Below are 16,128 nucleotides of genomic sequence, written 5' to 3'. Positions count from 1 at the left end.
CATGGATGTAGTATACACACTGCACTATATGAACACATCCTGACTAAGTCGCAGTAATTATCTTCATTTTAAAACTGACTATGAACCGGACAACAGTGCGACGTTTAATTTAATCCCCAATGGCACCCAAGAAGACAAAATTGTGCACACATAACACAAAAGCATCATCCACCGAGCCAAACTGCTGGAAGATTTTTCTGTATGCTATTATTTCAGAAAGAGGAAATACTAGAAGGATGGAATAAATAAATAAATGGATTTAATGTGTTGATGTTATTATCTCAAAGCATCTGGAAGGTGTTAAGTATATTGTTTCGGATGCAGTAAACAAAAGGAGATAAAACTAGCTTGGCAGATGTCTTCGGTTTGCACAGGCTGTCATGCAGAACACAACATCCACTCTGTCATAAAAAAAACTCTTCCAATCACATCGAGATAAATGATAATCAAAAACTTGCAGCAGAATGAAGACGTAAACTAATTAGAAATAAATACAAGGTGGCTAATCATAAGTAATCCAGTTGTGGTGCATCAGTAGACTCCCCAGTGAGCGCAGGAAGGAGCTGGAGTTGAAGCAAAGTGATTTCCCTCAGGCTGCCGTGCCATTTAAGTGTGCTTCATTGTTGTGGGTGGGATCCCATAGCCCTCACTCTGGTTTACCACATCAAAACAAACTCTCACATATGTATTAAGTCCCAAACTGAGCAATTTGACTCAATAAGTTGATTTGAAAAATGACTCATGAAATCTGTTAGTACGCACGTGCACGGCTTATGTATATTCATGTGTGTATGCATGTATTTATCTGTGTGAGAGAGTAAACAGCTTAATGGAACCAAGCGGATTTCATAATGGAAAAGGCCAACGTTAGTGTAGCACGAAATGGTCTTGTTCTGATGTGGATTACTGAGATCACTTTAAACCAAAATCAACTTAAAGGATAATTCTTTTTTTTAAAATCTGATACTCAAAGGCTTCTGCAGCCTGACAGCCATTCATATGCAGGTGAAAGTGGGGATGCATGTTGCAGTTATCACCTCTGAAATAGCAGCAATGGATGGGCATCATGTTTCATAATTCTCCCTTAAATCAAATGCGACAGTTAAGCTAAATGAGGATGATGGTTTTGAAGCATTTTGCAGTCCTCTAAGTATTAAAACTGCCACATTTTAATGATGTTTACATAGCTATCCTCCCCTTTTCCACACAAAAAATTCCTGTTTTAAGAGGTTCATAGAACCTCTAGCCAAAGCCCCATTTGAATCTCATGTAAAAAAAAAAAAAAGTGGAATTATCCTTTGAGATCGTTTCAATTTTTTGCGAATCTGACTATTGCTAGCCTAGATAGAAATGCATTTAGTCCATAAATGGGTGAAAACCGGTAGTATGAAGCAATATATGATTTACATAGAATATACGAATTGTTATGAGAGATTAATTTAATGCAATGATTGTGAAACTGAATATGAATATAAACTTTCCTGCCTCAATTCTGGTATGTCCACACGGTGCGTTACACTGGATTCTTTCCATCTCAGTTCATCAAATTTAAAAAAACTACAATTTATAAATATGAGTTATTCAAACCTGAGGAATATCACACTGATATGTTGTGGAAATGTGTGGTTTTTAAAAATATATATATCTTTATTTAATATCTGTGAAAGCATTCAGCTGATTTGGATTGTCATAGAGTTATTATGTATCTTGCATATGAGAAGCTGTAAATCAAAAAGAGTCCCCAACCAGCAACATTGTGATTTCTGCAGGAATCCAAATCTGCTGTCAGAGATCGGGTATCCAAATATTTCCGGGACTTCAAGCGTCCATCACTCTGTTAACTTAAGCTACACAAGGGTCCACATCCATAGAGCCATAGTACCAGATATTCATTGTAAAATACTTGAAGCACCGAGCTCAAGTAGTTTTGTAGGTAATGGAATTAAAAAAAAAAAAAAAGAAAGAATAGGGCTTGAAAAATGAATAAAACAGACCGACTTTCATCCCTAAAAGTATATTTTTGGGAAAACTAATGAAAGCAGCAACTGGGAATTTTCCATAATTCCTTTTAAGAAGTGAATGTTGTCTCTGGATTCTTTTCAGGGATGGTCGGGTGGGAGGGACGCTTTATATTTTGGAAAATTAGGGGACAATTAACAGTTTTTATATAACATTCAATAAACCTACCACTACAGCTAAATTGCTTTGAGAGGCGGTTTAAATTTGGGGGATTTTCAGGAAACCTGTGAAGTAAACCTCGGCTTGATTAATTTTGTTTTTGATACTGAGCCGTTCTGTCTATACGAACTTTTTAGAGTGTTCCACAAAATCCAAACATAAACCTACCTGCTTACTATTGTGTATAAATGAACTTCTGTCCTCAATTTGGTGTTGCATTTTCCTCATTATTAATAATCATTTTCATGTTTTAATATGCCCACTTTTTTCCACTATTAGTAAAGCTCTTTGATCTGCAGCTGTGTATGAAATGTGCAGCATTAATAAGCTGCCTTGCCTTTGTCACACTGGAAGACATTTTGGCTTGTCGTAGTCAGAGAGGCACAGGTGTTACTAATAACATTAACTATGGCTCCGTTCCATTAAAGCCATTTCCCTCCACCTGTATCGATGTGCATCTCCTGTCGATTTGTCCGTGAAAAAAAAAAAAAGAAAGAAAGAAAGCTGAGCGGAAGTGCTGGAAATTTAACAAAATGTAAATATTACAAAAAAGGCTGAGGTGGAAAATGTGATGTATGGATAATCAAAGCTAGACATTTGTCAGGTACATGCGAGTACCTGCATGCTCAAACAATGCAAGCAAGCAAGCAAAGAGATACAAATCGAGAATGTTAAAGTGGTGTTCCTGCCAGGAAACGACTTGTTTGTTAAATGGTCTGGTGTGTGGCAGAGCTGCCATGCAAGCTGTTCGCCCGCCATAGCAAGCAGGTTGGCATTCAAGCGTCTTGCCCAAGGATACTTTAGCACGGGATCGAAGCCCATCTATTACCTGAGCCACGGATTTAGTTACATTGTCCTGTTTAGTGTATCTGTTATACGCACCAATCGGCCACAACATTAAAACCAGAGATGAGTGACGTGAGCGTTAATTCAGTGTCCTGCTGGGAAACGTGGGACCTTCCATTTGTGTTATTCTGACTTGTACCACCTCCTGAAACACCACCACAGACCAAGCACTCCTCTCCATTGCGCCCCCATCCCGGAAGCCCCACAGGACCCAAAGGATTTGCTGTTAGTTCCATTAAAGCCTTTTGTTGTGATGTTCAAGGTAACAGGTGTGTATTTGTTGTTTTGTTTTTTTAATATTTCTTTTTGTTCAGGTTTGCGCATCAGAGTCGTATTAGATACTTGGCTAGACTTCGATCAGCATGTTCAGAACCGGGACTCTGAAAGTGACGCATTGCTAACAATCGCTATGTTTAGGTTGTGCTTTAGAAGGTCGAGAACAAATCCACTCGGCGTGATTTTCATGCCATTGAAATTCCAATTTAAAACACAAGGGTCTGTTTACTCTTCAGGTCCATTTCCTTTCCTTTTCGAGATGATTTTTTTTTGCATCAAAGCCTCCTTCTGGAGAAGAGCAGCATTGTTTCAGCGGCAGCAGCGAGCTCATGCGAGGCCGCAGACTCCGCAGATAAGCGCATCAGCCATTACCGGGTCCCTCCTTCAGACCTATTAGGTCTTGCAAGGACTTCAAACACCAATTTGTTCTGCAAATAGCCCATTCAATTTGTGCCTGCCAGAAAGAGACACCTCTCTCCCTCTCTGCAGTAATTGAATCTTCAAAGGGACATTTTCCTCCATTTCTGTCAGGTATTAGAGTGATGAATAGCAAACGGTCATCCGAACAGAAAAGAGAGGATACATGTTTATCCATTTTCAGTTAGACGCTCATCATGCGCCTTGATGATTGCGAGGCTGGGAATTGAATGGCAGTGCTGCAGGATGTTCAATAGAGGATTTTCAGCCATGCTGATATCAGGCTTTTGCCCACTTGAATAGACAAAATTAGCCAGGTACTCATTACAACATCTAAAAACCCAAGTTTAGCTAATTAGAGACACTGAAGCTTTACAATGAATTTAAGGAGGCTATTAAATCTTCAATATTTTTATTACTTAAATACACCATACTGGAGCAAATGTCTCGGAAAATATCACAAATAAATTTCTCTTTCATTCAGCATTTAAATGTTGGTGATGATCTCTACATTACTGACTATGAGCAAATTTCTTCAGCTTGCCATGAGTTTCAAAGGGAGGAGCTGAGTGCGGAGGGGTCAGATGTACTGTAGCCACGCCTGGACAACGACATTTACATGCATACTGTACATACATGGTAGTTTTACAAATACACCAAGAGAGTGTTCATGATTTGTTTTCCACAAAATGCCACAGATTTTTTTTTAAACCCCATCTTAATATATAGATATATACCACCAAAAAGAAAGAAAGAAAACCAAAAAACACATTCCCCTTTGACAACACTTAAAATATAGAAAGTGGAAACACCATGTTGCTGGGAAATGAGGATAGAAAAGGAGGAGAGGAAAAATGAAAAAGTCCCGGTTTCCCCCCAAAATGTCTTTAAACAAATGTGCAGAGTTGAAAAGCCTGCGCCTTTTAAACCTCATTAGTCTCGTTCCTTCTCTTCAGTCACAACATAGTCTCGTCACGTTGTTTAATTTTCTCCTCCCGTAGAGTCCTCTAGGATTCGGATCGGTCTCCCCCTTTTTTCACTTTTCTTTTTTCCCCCCCTTTAAATCGTCCCAAGGTCACAGAGTCCGCAGTGTCCCGATTCAGGTGTAGTAAGTGCAAGTATCCACCCACAGTTGGGGAAAAGCCAAGGATTGAAGGCTGAGCGCTGGGTATGAGTTGCAGAAATAAAAAGTCAGGTTACTGGTTGAGATGTGAGGAGGATTCCTTTAGGACAAAAGGGCCTGGGGGCACAGCTAAAAAGGCCGGGGTGCTGCTGATCCACACTGTCTCGGGTGTCAATGGGTAAGGGTTAAAATGAAGGCACACATCCTGCTTCCTGCACGGCTCCCGCCTAACACACCTGAAAGGAGAGGGCGATAAAAAATTTAAAAAAAAAGGGAAAAGTTTAAATGAGAACAGACATCAAGCCGTCATTAAGAGCATCAGTTCACAAAATGTCATAAATGTTTCACCCCTTGATAAATAAACTTTCCACCAGCTCCAGTGTTTAATTTATTGATCAGCCAGGCTTTGAAAACCATCTGGTGTCCCATTTACTTTGCATTAACTAAAAGTGCATTCATGAAGCGATTCTCTTTGGTATAATTAGAACCACGCTCCGACATAACTGCAGGAGGTGTTCAGTCCTTTGAAACAGAAAAATGCAGGGGAGGAAAGACAATTATCTGTCTGGGTACCAGCAGCATTCAACTTTTTCATCTTTCTTGTTTTTTTCCTCCGCGATTCGAAGGGGCGATTTACTTTTCCCTTCATCCCTCAAATCACTAGGAGGGCTTCAATCTATTAGTAATTGCAAACTCCTACTTGGGGGCTAATTAAAGTGACTGACGCTGGGAGGGTCCCTCTCCCCTGGGTCAAAGCAGCTCTGTATGAGAGCGGTAATTTGTCTGTTCTGAACAAAGAGATTAGGAAGAAGCTGGGAAGAAAGCTTAATAAATGAGCATCACATGTCCTACGCCATGATCGTGAACAACACCAATTATGTCACAGCGAAATCGCACATAATCAAAACAACGGTCAGAAGATAACCCTGTGACTGCTTCATTTTCTCCTCTGCTAAACCAGCTTCTATATTCAGGCCGATACACTGGAGCCGTATTGATTCAGAGGGCTGTTATCCTGCTGTAAGCCTCTGCTGTTTGAGGCTGTCGAAATTCTGTTCGAGCAAAAGAAATACAGTGTGATAAAGTGCTTGAGCGGCAGAATAATTCTCCTTATTTCACTCGCGCAGATAACAAAAGCATCCAGAGACTGTTCCCACTGAGCGATGAGTCTCTGTTTATTTAATAATTCGCTCTCTGCTATAATTAAAGCACCAGGGCCAATATTCAGATTGCATTTTAGCATCAATAATTCAGCAGTTTTCACTACAATTGATGTTAGTGCATAAATAAACAATGAGGCCTCATATTTACTACACCAGCCATGCTGCAAGAGACACTGGGGGTGGGAGCAAGGACTTAAACAGACATTTAAAATTAAGCTAGATAATGCAACGGCTTTCAATTTAAATGTGAGGAGCTCTTAGAGCTCCAAGAGCTGATTTGTAAAAGTGACAAGCCCTTAAAAGGCCTGTGACGTAAGGGGAGGAGGGAAGTGGGGGGGCTTAATGGAGTTCTACCTCTCCTCTACTCACAGAACCACTCAAGGTGAAATGCATGCTCCCAACAATATAATTCCTCTTTCAGTCAGACTCTGACACACTCCAAACACCTCCCATATCTCTCAGTGTGCTCTATGTGCAGACAAGGTATCAATAAAGCTGCTTGTTGTGAGGCAATAATGATTAGATCTGCTGCAGGCACAATGAAGCTATCCTGAAGAATGAAGTTATCCTTCGTATATGATTAGGCCTTCTGTTTTGCTTTCACTGGAGGCATCGAGATCAAATCAGGGAAAGCCATGATGACAGCTTTCATGATATACATGCTGCTGCAACTTGCTGTCTGTGTTCGCTTCTCGCCCCCACTCGGATGCACATTTTTGGCCTCGGAGTAATAACTTAACCCAGGTGATCCCAGGCGTGTTGATAGAAAAGTCAAATTCGGTTTTAAACACTCCGTATTAATGTTAAAAGTGGACGTCTGGCTCAGAACGGCAAAATAAATTCACAATGAGTCAAATATGTGTCTGCTGGTAACAAAGTGTGAGGGCAGCGGTACACAAAAACATCATTTTCGCATGCTTTGTGCTGACAGTTAATACAGATTTTCTAAGTTCATGTCCTCCAACAAGAATGATGGAAAAATCCATTGGCTGTCTAAAAATAAAATTCATCTCTGCTCTGTAAGATTTAATATCGGCTGCATGCCTTGCAGTGAAGTCGAATCGACGACATCAATATAAACAGAGTGAAAAATGTTGCCGTGAAAATTACAGATGTTTTTCCTTTTCCTGCTAATGACTCCGGCTGACTGATGACTTTTGCTGCTTGTCTTGTACTTTGAAATGAGACCACAAAGAACCGCGGGGCTCCCTCCGCCATCATGGGGGTCTTACCTTCTGGTCGGGCAGCAGCGGGTTCGTCTGCAGTGAACTCAAATGGCCGTTGATGAGCGCTGTGGGTCTGTCGTGTTCGCAGAACAGGCTGCCGTTGATGTAGTGGAACCGGTCCCCGGGGACGAGCCGGTTCCGACAGGTGGAACATGTGAAACACTGTAAACAAAGACAGAACCGATCTTAAAGGTCTTACAGGTCCTTCCCTGTAGTGTGTTTACATTGAACTTGTAAAGGAAGCTGAGGATAAAAATGTTGCTTAAGCAGGTTCCAAGAATCTTATTTGTGACTTGAGCGCCTGTGAACTCTAAATCTCAATTTCAATTAAAGGATCCTGCCTTTAAATTGCTCCTTAAATAAAGCCAGCGCACATTAAGATTTAGTGTTTGTGGAAGACACAACCATCATTTGGTTTCTAAATAGCTTCCCTGTTCTCAGTAATGTTATCAAGTAGCTAAAAAACAGACTTTTTACATTTTAACACACTAGAACACCACATCACATCTGTAAATTCAAAGATCTTGCATCTGGCATTTATTTCCTTACATCTGTCAAGGAGAAATCTTGTCACGTTGTTGATAGATATCATGCAAAATTCAGCCTTGGATACATACATGTGCAAATTGCAGTACTCTTATTTAACCACTAGGGACATCACGTCATGTCAAAGTTTCATAGCCAAGCATTTCTTTGTTTCTGTTGCAGCAACACCTGAGCCTTAATGCTGAAGTGCCAAAAAAGGTCAGATCCTGTAGTGTCCACTTTATTCTGCTCCACAAACAAGTCACCCCCACAGCCTCCCTCCTCCTGCTAACACGTCCAGCTTTACAGCTTTAAAAATGCATGGTACAAAAATCTGTTTTTCTCTTAATGAACAGCTAACCATCATTAACCGATAAATCAGTATGCCCTCATCCCGCCTAAACATGGCAACTTTAAATTTGAAATATAGTTGTTTTTAAGCACAGAGGCTTCAAAACCCAATGACTAACATCAGGGCAGCTACATCAATTTTTCATACGCAATCTATAGTTTTTGTAGAGACTTTGAGGCTTCAACCAAATATCTACACAAAATATTAATGTTTTCTCATAGCTAAGATCAAAACTGATCCTAGGTCTGTTTCATAAGTCTTCAAACACACGCTCACATCATTTTTCATCACAACATTTTAATACAGTGATGCTATAAAATTTCCTTTTTTGTGAAATAATATCAAAATGCTAAATGGATTAACATTACTCAAGAAGCTGAAAATTTTAATTATTAAACATGAGAACAGATGGTGATTAAATGATTAATCCGCTTATTGTTTTAGCACTCCAGCAGTTGGATTTTACACCAATTTGAATTCAAACTAAAGTTTTTGCTTTAATACTTTTTTGGATCTCCTGTTAATCATATCTCATTAGCCCTGCTCCGTACAGACAGTAGTCGCTATTGACCACAACAGAGACATTTTAAGCCAAGCACACAACATAATTAGTGTAAAGTTAATTCAATGTGATGCTGATTTGTGTGTTCTTCAAAGAGATAATTCCGATACTAAGGAAAACACTGTTATACACAAAACTGAAAACTAGGAGTGTGCTGATGTGTCGGTTGAATATCCGTTTGTTCAGCTGATTGATATCGGTATATTGGCAAAATGCTAAAATATGAAGTTACAAATGAAAGAAAATAATGGGATCACCATCAGTTATCTCCAAAAAAAAAATGTTATTTGAAACATCGGCCCAGGATTTCATAACCGATGCATCGCTGCTAAAAACAAAACAAAGGCTTTAAACTGTGCAGCACTCCAACTTCATCAAGTTCAAAACTCCAGAGAGGAAACTTGACTTTACCTTGAGATGGTACACATTGCCCTGTGCCCTCATCACCAGTTCACTGGCTGGAATAGACTGACCACAGGCGCTGCAAGCTCCGCTGTTCCCAAATAATCTGAGGGGGGGGAAGAAAGGGACGAAGAAGGAGTGTTACTGTGGAGCTGCTGTATGCATCTGCACAGATTTAGCCTTGTGTAATGGACTGTCCACACTTTTCTCTGCAGAGTGTGTGACTGAATGAAAAGTGTATCCGGCGCTAAGTTTCCCCCCAACTCCATTTCTGCCTCGAAGGGAAAACATACAGCAGAAGAAATAGAAAATCATCACAGTATCAACAGGAAAAATGAATCCAACACGACTCTGCCCTCCACAAGCATCTAGCACTGAAACTGCATATTACTTTGGCTGCACATTTTTTGCAGCCTAATAATAACGTGGAACATAAGCAATAAGGACCTAAGAGGATTTGATTGTACATCCAGGCGGAGATGTAGTGCTTTTGCCATTAGGACTCCTGTGAATGCTCCGTCAGTGCCGTGTTTCCATTAGAAACCCCGTAGCTACTCGGGTTGATATATAATGTGCATGGGTTAACCTTTTCAATCATGGTGTCAACACTTTAGATTTGCTTCTGCTCATCTCTTTCGTCCCTAACCTTCTCTCTCTCTCTCTCTCTCTCTCTCTCTCTGCCTCTTGATAATGAAATGCTTGCTCCAGCTTCCCTTCTATCTTCCTTCTGAGTCCACAATTTAGATTACTTCATCTCGGTGAGCAGCAAACTGAATGAAATTTCGATTTGAGCAGAAAGTAATTTACTGGGATCTGGACCCATTTGTCATCATATCTCACCGGGTGTTTGCTCTATCACTGCACTTTTCCTAAGCAATCAAATAAGACCACGGCATCTGACATGCTCCGGAGAGAAGGAGAGAGAGGGAGAGAGAGGGATGGAGACAGAAAGGGATAGGGGGGGAGTGGTTAACACTGGCGTGCGTGCATCAGATAAAGTTGTTTGGTTGGGGGGAAAAAAATTAACAAGCGAAAGAAAGAACAACAAGATCAAAGTGTCTTTCTGCGCAGACCTTCTTGAAGACATTTTTTATGAAATGTATTTAACAAAGAGGGAATAAATGCCTCTACCATCCCAACCATAACCCGAGCAGTTGTTAGAAAAACTGACAAACAAACAAGCCAGAGCTCTTTGCAAAGGGACACAGAAATGGCTTTCAATAAGGCAGCTTAGGCTGAAGCAAATTTTGTCTTGGCATCATTTGGAATGGCTCCATCAAAACTCAATTTCAGAAACTAATTAACTGGAGACCGTCGTCACAACACTGCCAATTCTCTGCTCTCGCTGGGACAAACATGACAGTGGAAATGAACATATATGCCTTGCTTTAAGACTCTTGTGCTCTGCTGCAATGTGTGTGTGTGGAGAAGCAAAACTACACTTTCCCCACAAGATGTTTCTGCATATCAAAGCCGGCTCATTCCGAAATTCAAACTTCGCTCAAATTGAAAACATGTTCCTCGTGCTCTTGTTGAATATGTTGCTCGAGGAGTTTCCTCCTGTGCGAAAGCTTTTGAGAGGTGAGGAAACAAAGGACAAAAGGAGTTTTCACCGCAGCCTTTTTACATTTGGGCGCAGTGTGAAACTCGTACCGGGTTAATTATTTTACCAGGGGATAGCTCTTGATAGTATTTGATTTAGGAGCCAAAGCCTTTAGGTGCTCAATTAAGTTGCTGCATCGGTTTAGAGTTGGGCTCTAATGGCCTCTTCTGCCAGTGAACTACAGCGCTGAGGTGAAGCCAACACCCCAGGTCAGTATAATTAAGGCCAAGGGACTCTTAATTGCAATGACACATCTGGTTTCTGCTTTTTGCAACAACAAAAAAATCAGTTACTCACTACGTTTCTCGGGGATGGCTTTATCTTGATTTATCTGTCGTCTTCCGCCCTTGTGAATCTGTCTTAGATTAAATTAAATAACAAACAAAAAAACACATTTGGACCTGTCTGTTGCCTATGCAGGCAATGACTATTGGATTTCATTTCAGCGCTGACTGCCGGGTGAAATATAGCATAGCTTGCTGCGAGGCTGTCTGGTAAATGCAGACCTCATTCACCAAGGCCTTTGAGTAGGGTAAAATTACCCCACAACAATGATTTCTGCAACACAGTCCATTAAAAATGCCTCTCTACATCAGCAGCCAAAGCACCTTAAAAGCACTAGGCCATATTGATACTGAAGCGGGGCTTTGCATAATGGCAAGAGCTGCATTAGAGAAAAGGGTGGAGGGGGGGGTAGGACAGGGCGGGGTGGGGAGATTGCGAGGATGAGGGAGGGTTCGCGTGAATCTGTGATGTGCATGTGTTTCAGGAGGAGGGGGTGGGGGTGTGTAGGGCTGGAGTCGGAGGCTGGGTGGTGCTGGCGGTGGGGGATCAGCCAAATTACACTTGGTTAATTCAGAGTAACAGATCTGGCCCCAAGTGAATTGAAGGCCTTGAATTAATTCTGTTATGACAAATCAAGATAAACGTTTCCCCTAAATTGCATGCGATTTAATTAATTTCTGAGATCCAGTTTTTTTTTTTCCTCCCCTGGCCTAATAGTTCACATTCTCTTGTGCTGTCATAGTGCTTGAGTGGGCAGACTTCAAAGTGATATTAAATAACCAACTATTAGATTTACCTCACACGTTCTATTGGAAAAGTGCCATTTAATTACCTAGGCTTATTCAATTAAGGGGACACACATTCTCCCTGAATCCAGCAGCCACAAGTAAATTAATTCTCCCTCTACTAGCAGCCCACAGAAATAATATCACCTCCAGCTTAAAACAACATGATCCCTACAGCAAACACAACTTTGGCTTTAAGTTAAAGCTTTTGGGGACAAGCGCTGCATGAAAAACAGGGGATGGGTTATCATCCCAGGCCAGGCATACGACTCAACTCCCGATCAGTCAGATGAGCATTATTAAATCAGCTGTATGGATATAAAGCTGAAGCTGCAGCTGAGAACGTATGTTGAGCTGTTTAGCACTCTATTACAAATATGAATCTGCCCCTTTAAGATGAAGAGGGGGGAAAAAACAGCAGCAAATGGCCTTCACAATAATCCCTCTTCTCTCTGTCTTTCTCTCTTGCTCTCTCTCAAAAGCCAATTTGGTTAATTAAATGTTTTGTTTGCCGTGTGGCTCTCATTCATTTCGGACACGTCATTGGGAGCGGATACAAGCCAGGGACCAGATCTCATTAGATAAAACCCATCAGGACTAAAGGAAATGGAGGGGGACTATAATTAAAGCATTTAATTGTGTAGACTCACTGTCAGATGTTTTTTTCCTACCCCGCTCCTGTCTTTATCTCCACAGAGATCTCATGGTTCCATAATGTGCGTTTTAGCTCTTCCACCAAGCATGCTCTCATTACAAGTGGAAAGGTGTATCCACATTTTCCCCCCCTTCCAATTTTAATTACGTTATAGTCCCATTATGAATGAAGTACCCCATTGACTTCCCCATCCTTTTTATGAGGTGGGTGTGAGAGCGCACAGGCGCACTTTAGATTTTGAATTATCCGTGCAGATTTGATAGCAGCGTTGTACGTTAACTGGAGTGCGGTTCCATCCATTAGAATATGAGCATGCATTTCTATTATATAACAATAAAAGCAGACTCTCCGACTGTCTTGCATGAATAGAAACTCAAGTTTAGCAAATGGCTAATTGATTGGCTTAAAAATCCATACCAGTCTAGCACATGAGGCTGAGTCAAGGATGCATGTCAACTTTCAGTAAACTGCACCTTCTCTCGTCACTTAAGACTGCTCAACATGACCAGAATGAGTGTCATCAACAAGCTCTGGTTGGGTGTCTGGCACACCTACTTGAATATTTAAAAAGGCTCTCTTTGCTAATTAAATGATCCTTTTTCCACTGTATTAAAAAAATTTAATAAAACAGCCTTCACTGAACACAGATCCTGTCCGTGTCTCTTGCAGAGCTAACTCAAGTCATTTAGGACCAGTTTTCTGTTCTTTTGTTGATTGTAAAACAGGACAGACCGCATTATGACCTGCACAGACTCTCTCCTTTTGCTTTGTGCTCTGTCAACATGGCGCCACGTTTGGCGTCTTTCAGGGCAGGCCAGAGAGCCTTCAACCAGGATGCCTTAATGAGCGCTGATGACGTTAGTACAATTTGAGACGTGCAGGAATGCACCAAACTTTGCGGACGGTTGCATGACCATGACAGATCTACATCAGCTTAGTCCTGCTTTTAACTTGATTTAATATCACAGCCTAATATAATCCAGAAGAAAAGTTCTACGGGCTATGAGAAGCACAATTTTTCCTTTTAAATTCATGCAAGATGTTTAAACATCAAACTTGCTCAGTAAGGCTGCACAAGCAAAATACAGAAAACTGAACACACAACCTGGTGATTTCCTCACCTGATGTAGTCGTTTCTACAGAGGATCATGCCACTTTTTGTGTAGCACGATGTGCCGATCTCACCCAGCTGGGCCTGGCAGCAGGAGCACTTGAGGCATCGGCTGTGCCAGTAGCTGTCCATGGTGTAAAGGAGGAAACGGTCCGCAATTTTGCCCCCGCAGCCGGCGCACCGCTTCCAGGACAGAGAACCTGTGCCCACCGGTGGTGGCTGGCTGCTGCCTCCGGGATTCACCATCGTACCTGAGAACACACAGAAGAAACCATGACAGGTTGCTGTTCAGACTATTATTTTTTTTCCTTTTACACTCAAGGACTGCTTTGTACACACAAGGGTCAGGACTTACACAGCTATGAGTTGACACATTTGTCATAACTGATCAGTTATCAGCTGTTTGAACATGTTGTATCTGCAGCTGCGAAGCCCGATCTCTGCTACAAGACAACCACGAGTCACTTAGTGAATTAATCTGCCCTTGATCTCTACGCTGTTGCTTCATCAGACCTCTTGTGATGAATGTCTATTCACTGATAACACTGTGGGGCCAGAGGAACAATTACACAGCATGGGCCTTTGTTGAGCTGTCCTAATGGCGCACAATTCCTCACTCTGCAAAGAGGTGATGTCCACAGCAAAACTCAAGGGAGTGAGTAAAGAGAGGCTGATGTTTGGCACAATAGTTCTGATGCTGCATGAGCCTTTGACCTCAGCCAAGTATATGATCACGCATCTACACCACAGCCCTGATACAGCGATGTGCACACGCTGTAATGATGTTAAATGTTCTAATCTACTGAAATGCAGGCATTTGTTTCACCCACCAAATTAATGTGGGCTCTTTCAAATGTAATCCTCTCCAATTTGGTCAGGCAGCCTCGCCTGGATAAAGCCAAATCTATGTTGAAAGACAGGTAGGCTAATTAGAGTTAGGAAGAGGGAGGGTGGGGGGTGCACAGAGAAAAGCATTCAGTAAGCCCATTAGCGATGGCTCTTAGGGACAAACCACAGCGTACCTTAGTGCTGATTAAATCTAAAAGGAGATGAATCAAAAAAGCCGACCTGAAAGTGACTCCTGGATAAACAAGACGGGGCCATCATCAAGTTTCATTCAGAGGAGTTTCCTTTTTTTCCGCTGAGGGATGGAGGGGACGGGGAGGGGAAGAGGAGGGGGGTGGCTTTTAACTTAAATGGGCTAACTCAAGTAATTACACGGGCAAGCAATTTGGAGACCAAGTCATGGAAATAGAAGAGGGAGCGAGAGAGACGGAGGGGGGGAACATATCAGACAGCCATGTGCTAAAAGCTTCTGTCCGCTGCCTGATTTTGTTTTTGAAATAGAAAATAAAAGAAATGCAGCTTCACATCTCAATTACTACGAGCTGAGTCCTTTAAAAAGACCAGTGTAATGTCCGCTGTCACATCTGAGCGCAGGCATTCCTAAAATAGACACAGGCGGACTCAAAACCGACTGTTTCCACTCTGAAAACTACGGACAATTGCAGGTAGCATATATACATATAAAATATATATACACAGCGCAAACACACAGAACAGCTGTACCAGCGGCAAACACCCACCTCGTTTGTCTCCTTTCAGGGTAATGGCTGTAAAGTTGACGGCTTGAATGGCAGGTAGGCGAACAGGTAGGCTGCAACAACAGTACCCCAAAAAAGTACAGGTAGAAAGCGGACGCGACACCGCGCGCGGTCGTCGGCCTCCAGCTCCGCGCGGCAGCGAAACCCTCGAGCTCGGCTCTTCAGCAAGCAAATGGAGTTATCAGATAGTATTTCCACTGGATGCTTCCCGTTTAACTGCTGCTGCCGCTTTTAGTGCTCTTTTTCTCGCTGGAACAAAAACGAGTCCATCACAAGCCGTAATTACAGGTCTGCGCATGCCGTTGTGTCCACAGAGCTGGAGAAGTGCGTGGAGAAGAGGGAGGGAGGAAAAACAGAAACACGGAGGCAGGCAGAGAAGCTGTAATTGACTGTCCTCTGCTCTGGTCTCTGGGTCCCGTTAGCTGCTTGTTCTACATGTGTCGCTGACAGGAAGAAACCTCCAGTAAAAAAGCCCCTTCAGCCGCGTGACGAAAGGGCCTCGGCAGCCAATCCGCGCGCGGTCCATTTAAGAGGAATAACAATTCTGGCCAATCAGAGGGAGGCGAGACTGACTCGGACACGCAGACAGAGAAGGATGGAAACGGAGGTGAGATGGACCGGAGAGAAGAGACACGCAGCAGTCCAACGTATACAAGCCAAATCAGGGGCAGAGACGAGATTAGAGCGGATTTATACGACAAAGAAAATCCGTAGAATAAGCTCAGTGTCCTGTTTAAGGAGCTTCAATATCACCGTGATAAATATATTATCTCTTCTAAACGTCCATAATACTCGAACATGGAGAGATTGCATATGAAGCATTGTAATAATATACAGATCAAACTGTCTCCATTGTCGGGACTACTGAAAGCTGCATAGCAACATCCTGTAGGCTGCATTCATCTCACGCCCGACTTTAATTAGTTGACATTCAATAACTACTTAGTTTACCGAGGGTGACTCCAACCTCTGGGAAATATCAAGCCCCCCTAATAGCTGCGTAGTGGCGCCATCG

At 42.1% G+C, this 16,128-nt stretch overlaps 1 protein-coding gene across 1 annotated transcript; it reads right to left on the bottom strand.

Moving 5' to 3' along the window:
* Window positions 1-4,112: 4,112 nt before the first annotated feature.
* lmo4b (LIM domain only 4b) lies at window positions 4,113-15,881 on the bottom strand. The gene is made up of 5 exons (XM_082523539.1): window positions 15,096-15,881; window positions 13,520-13,760; window positions 9,080-9,176; window positions 7,236-7,391; window positions 4,113-5,076 (listed from the first exon to the last, which is right to left on the bottom strand). Exons 2-5 carry the CDS (start codon window positions 13,753-13,755, stop codon window positions 5,068-5,070), a joined length of 498 nt encoding a protein of 165 aa, XP_082379665.1. The 5' UTR covers window positions 13,756-13,760; window positions 15,096-15,881; the 3' UTR covers window positions 4,113-5,067.
* Window positions 15,882-16,128: the final 247 nt, after the last annotated feature.

Source organism: Aulonocara stuartgranti (genome assembly GCF_965226115.1).
Source record: "Aulonocara stuartgranti genome assembly, chromosome: 23".
Taxonomy (NCBI): Eukaryota; Metazoa; Chordata; class Actinopteri; order Cichliformes; family Cichlidae; genus Aulonocara; species Aulonocara stuartgranti.
The sequence above is the reverse complement of the archived record's forward strand: the minus strand, read 5'-3'. Positions and strand labels throughout refer to the sequence as shown.

Excerpts from the sequence above, each read along its gene's own strand:
- lmo4b (XM_082523539.1), bottom strand. The coding sequence starts at position 13,755 with ATGGTGAATCCCGGAGGCAGCAGCCAGCCACCACCGGTGGGCACAGGT. Across the intron at positions 9,177-13,519 it reads TGTAGAAACGACTACATCAG|ATTATTTGGGAACAGCGGAG; the intron begins GTGAGGAAATCA and ends CCCCCCCCTCAG. Across the intron at positions 7,392-9,079 it reads GCAATGTGTACCATCTCAAG|TGTTTCACATGTTCCACCTG; the intron begins GTAAAGTCAAGT and ends CTTTGTTTACAG.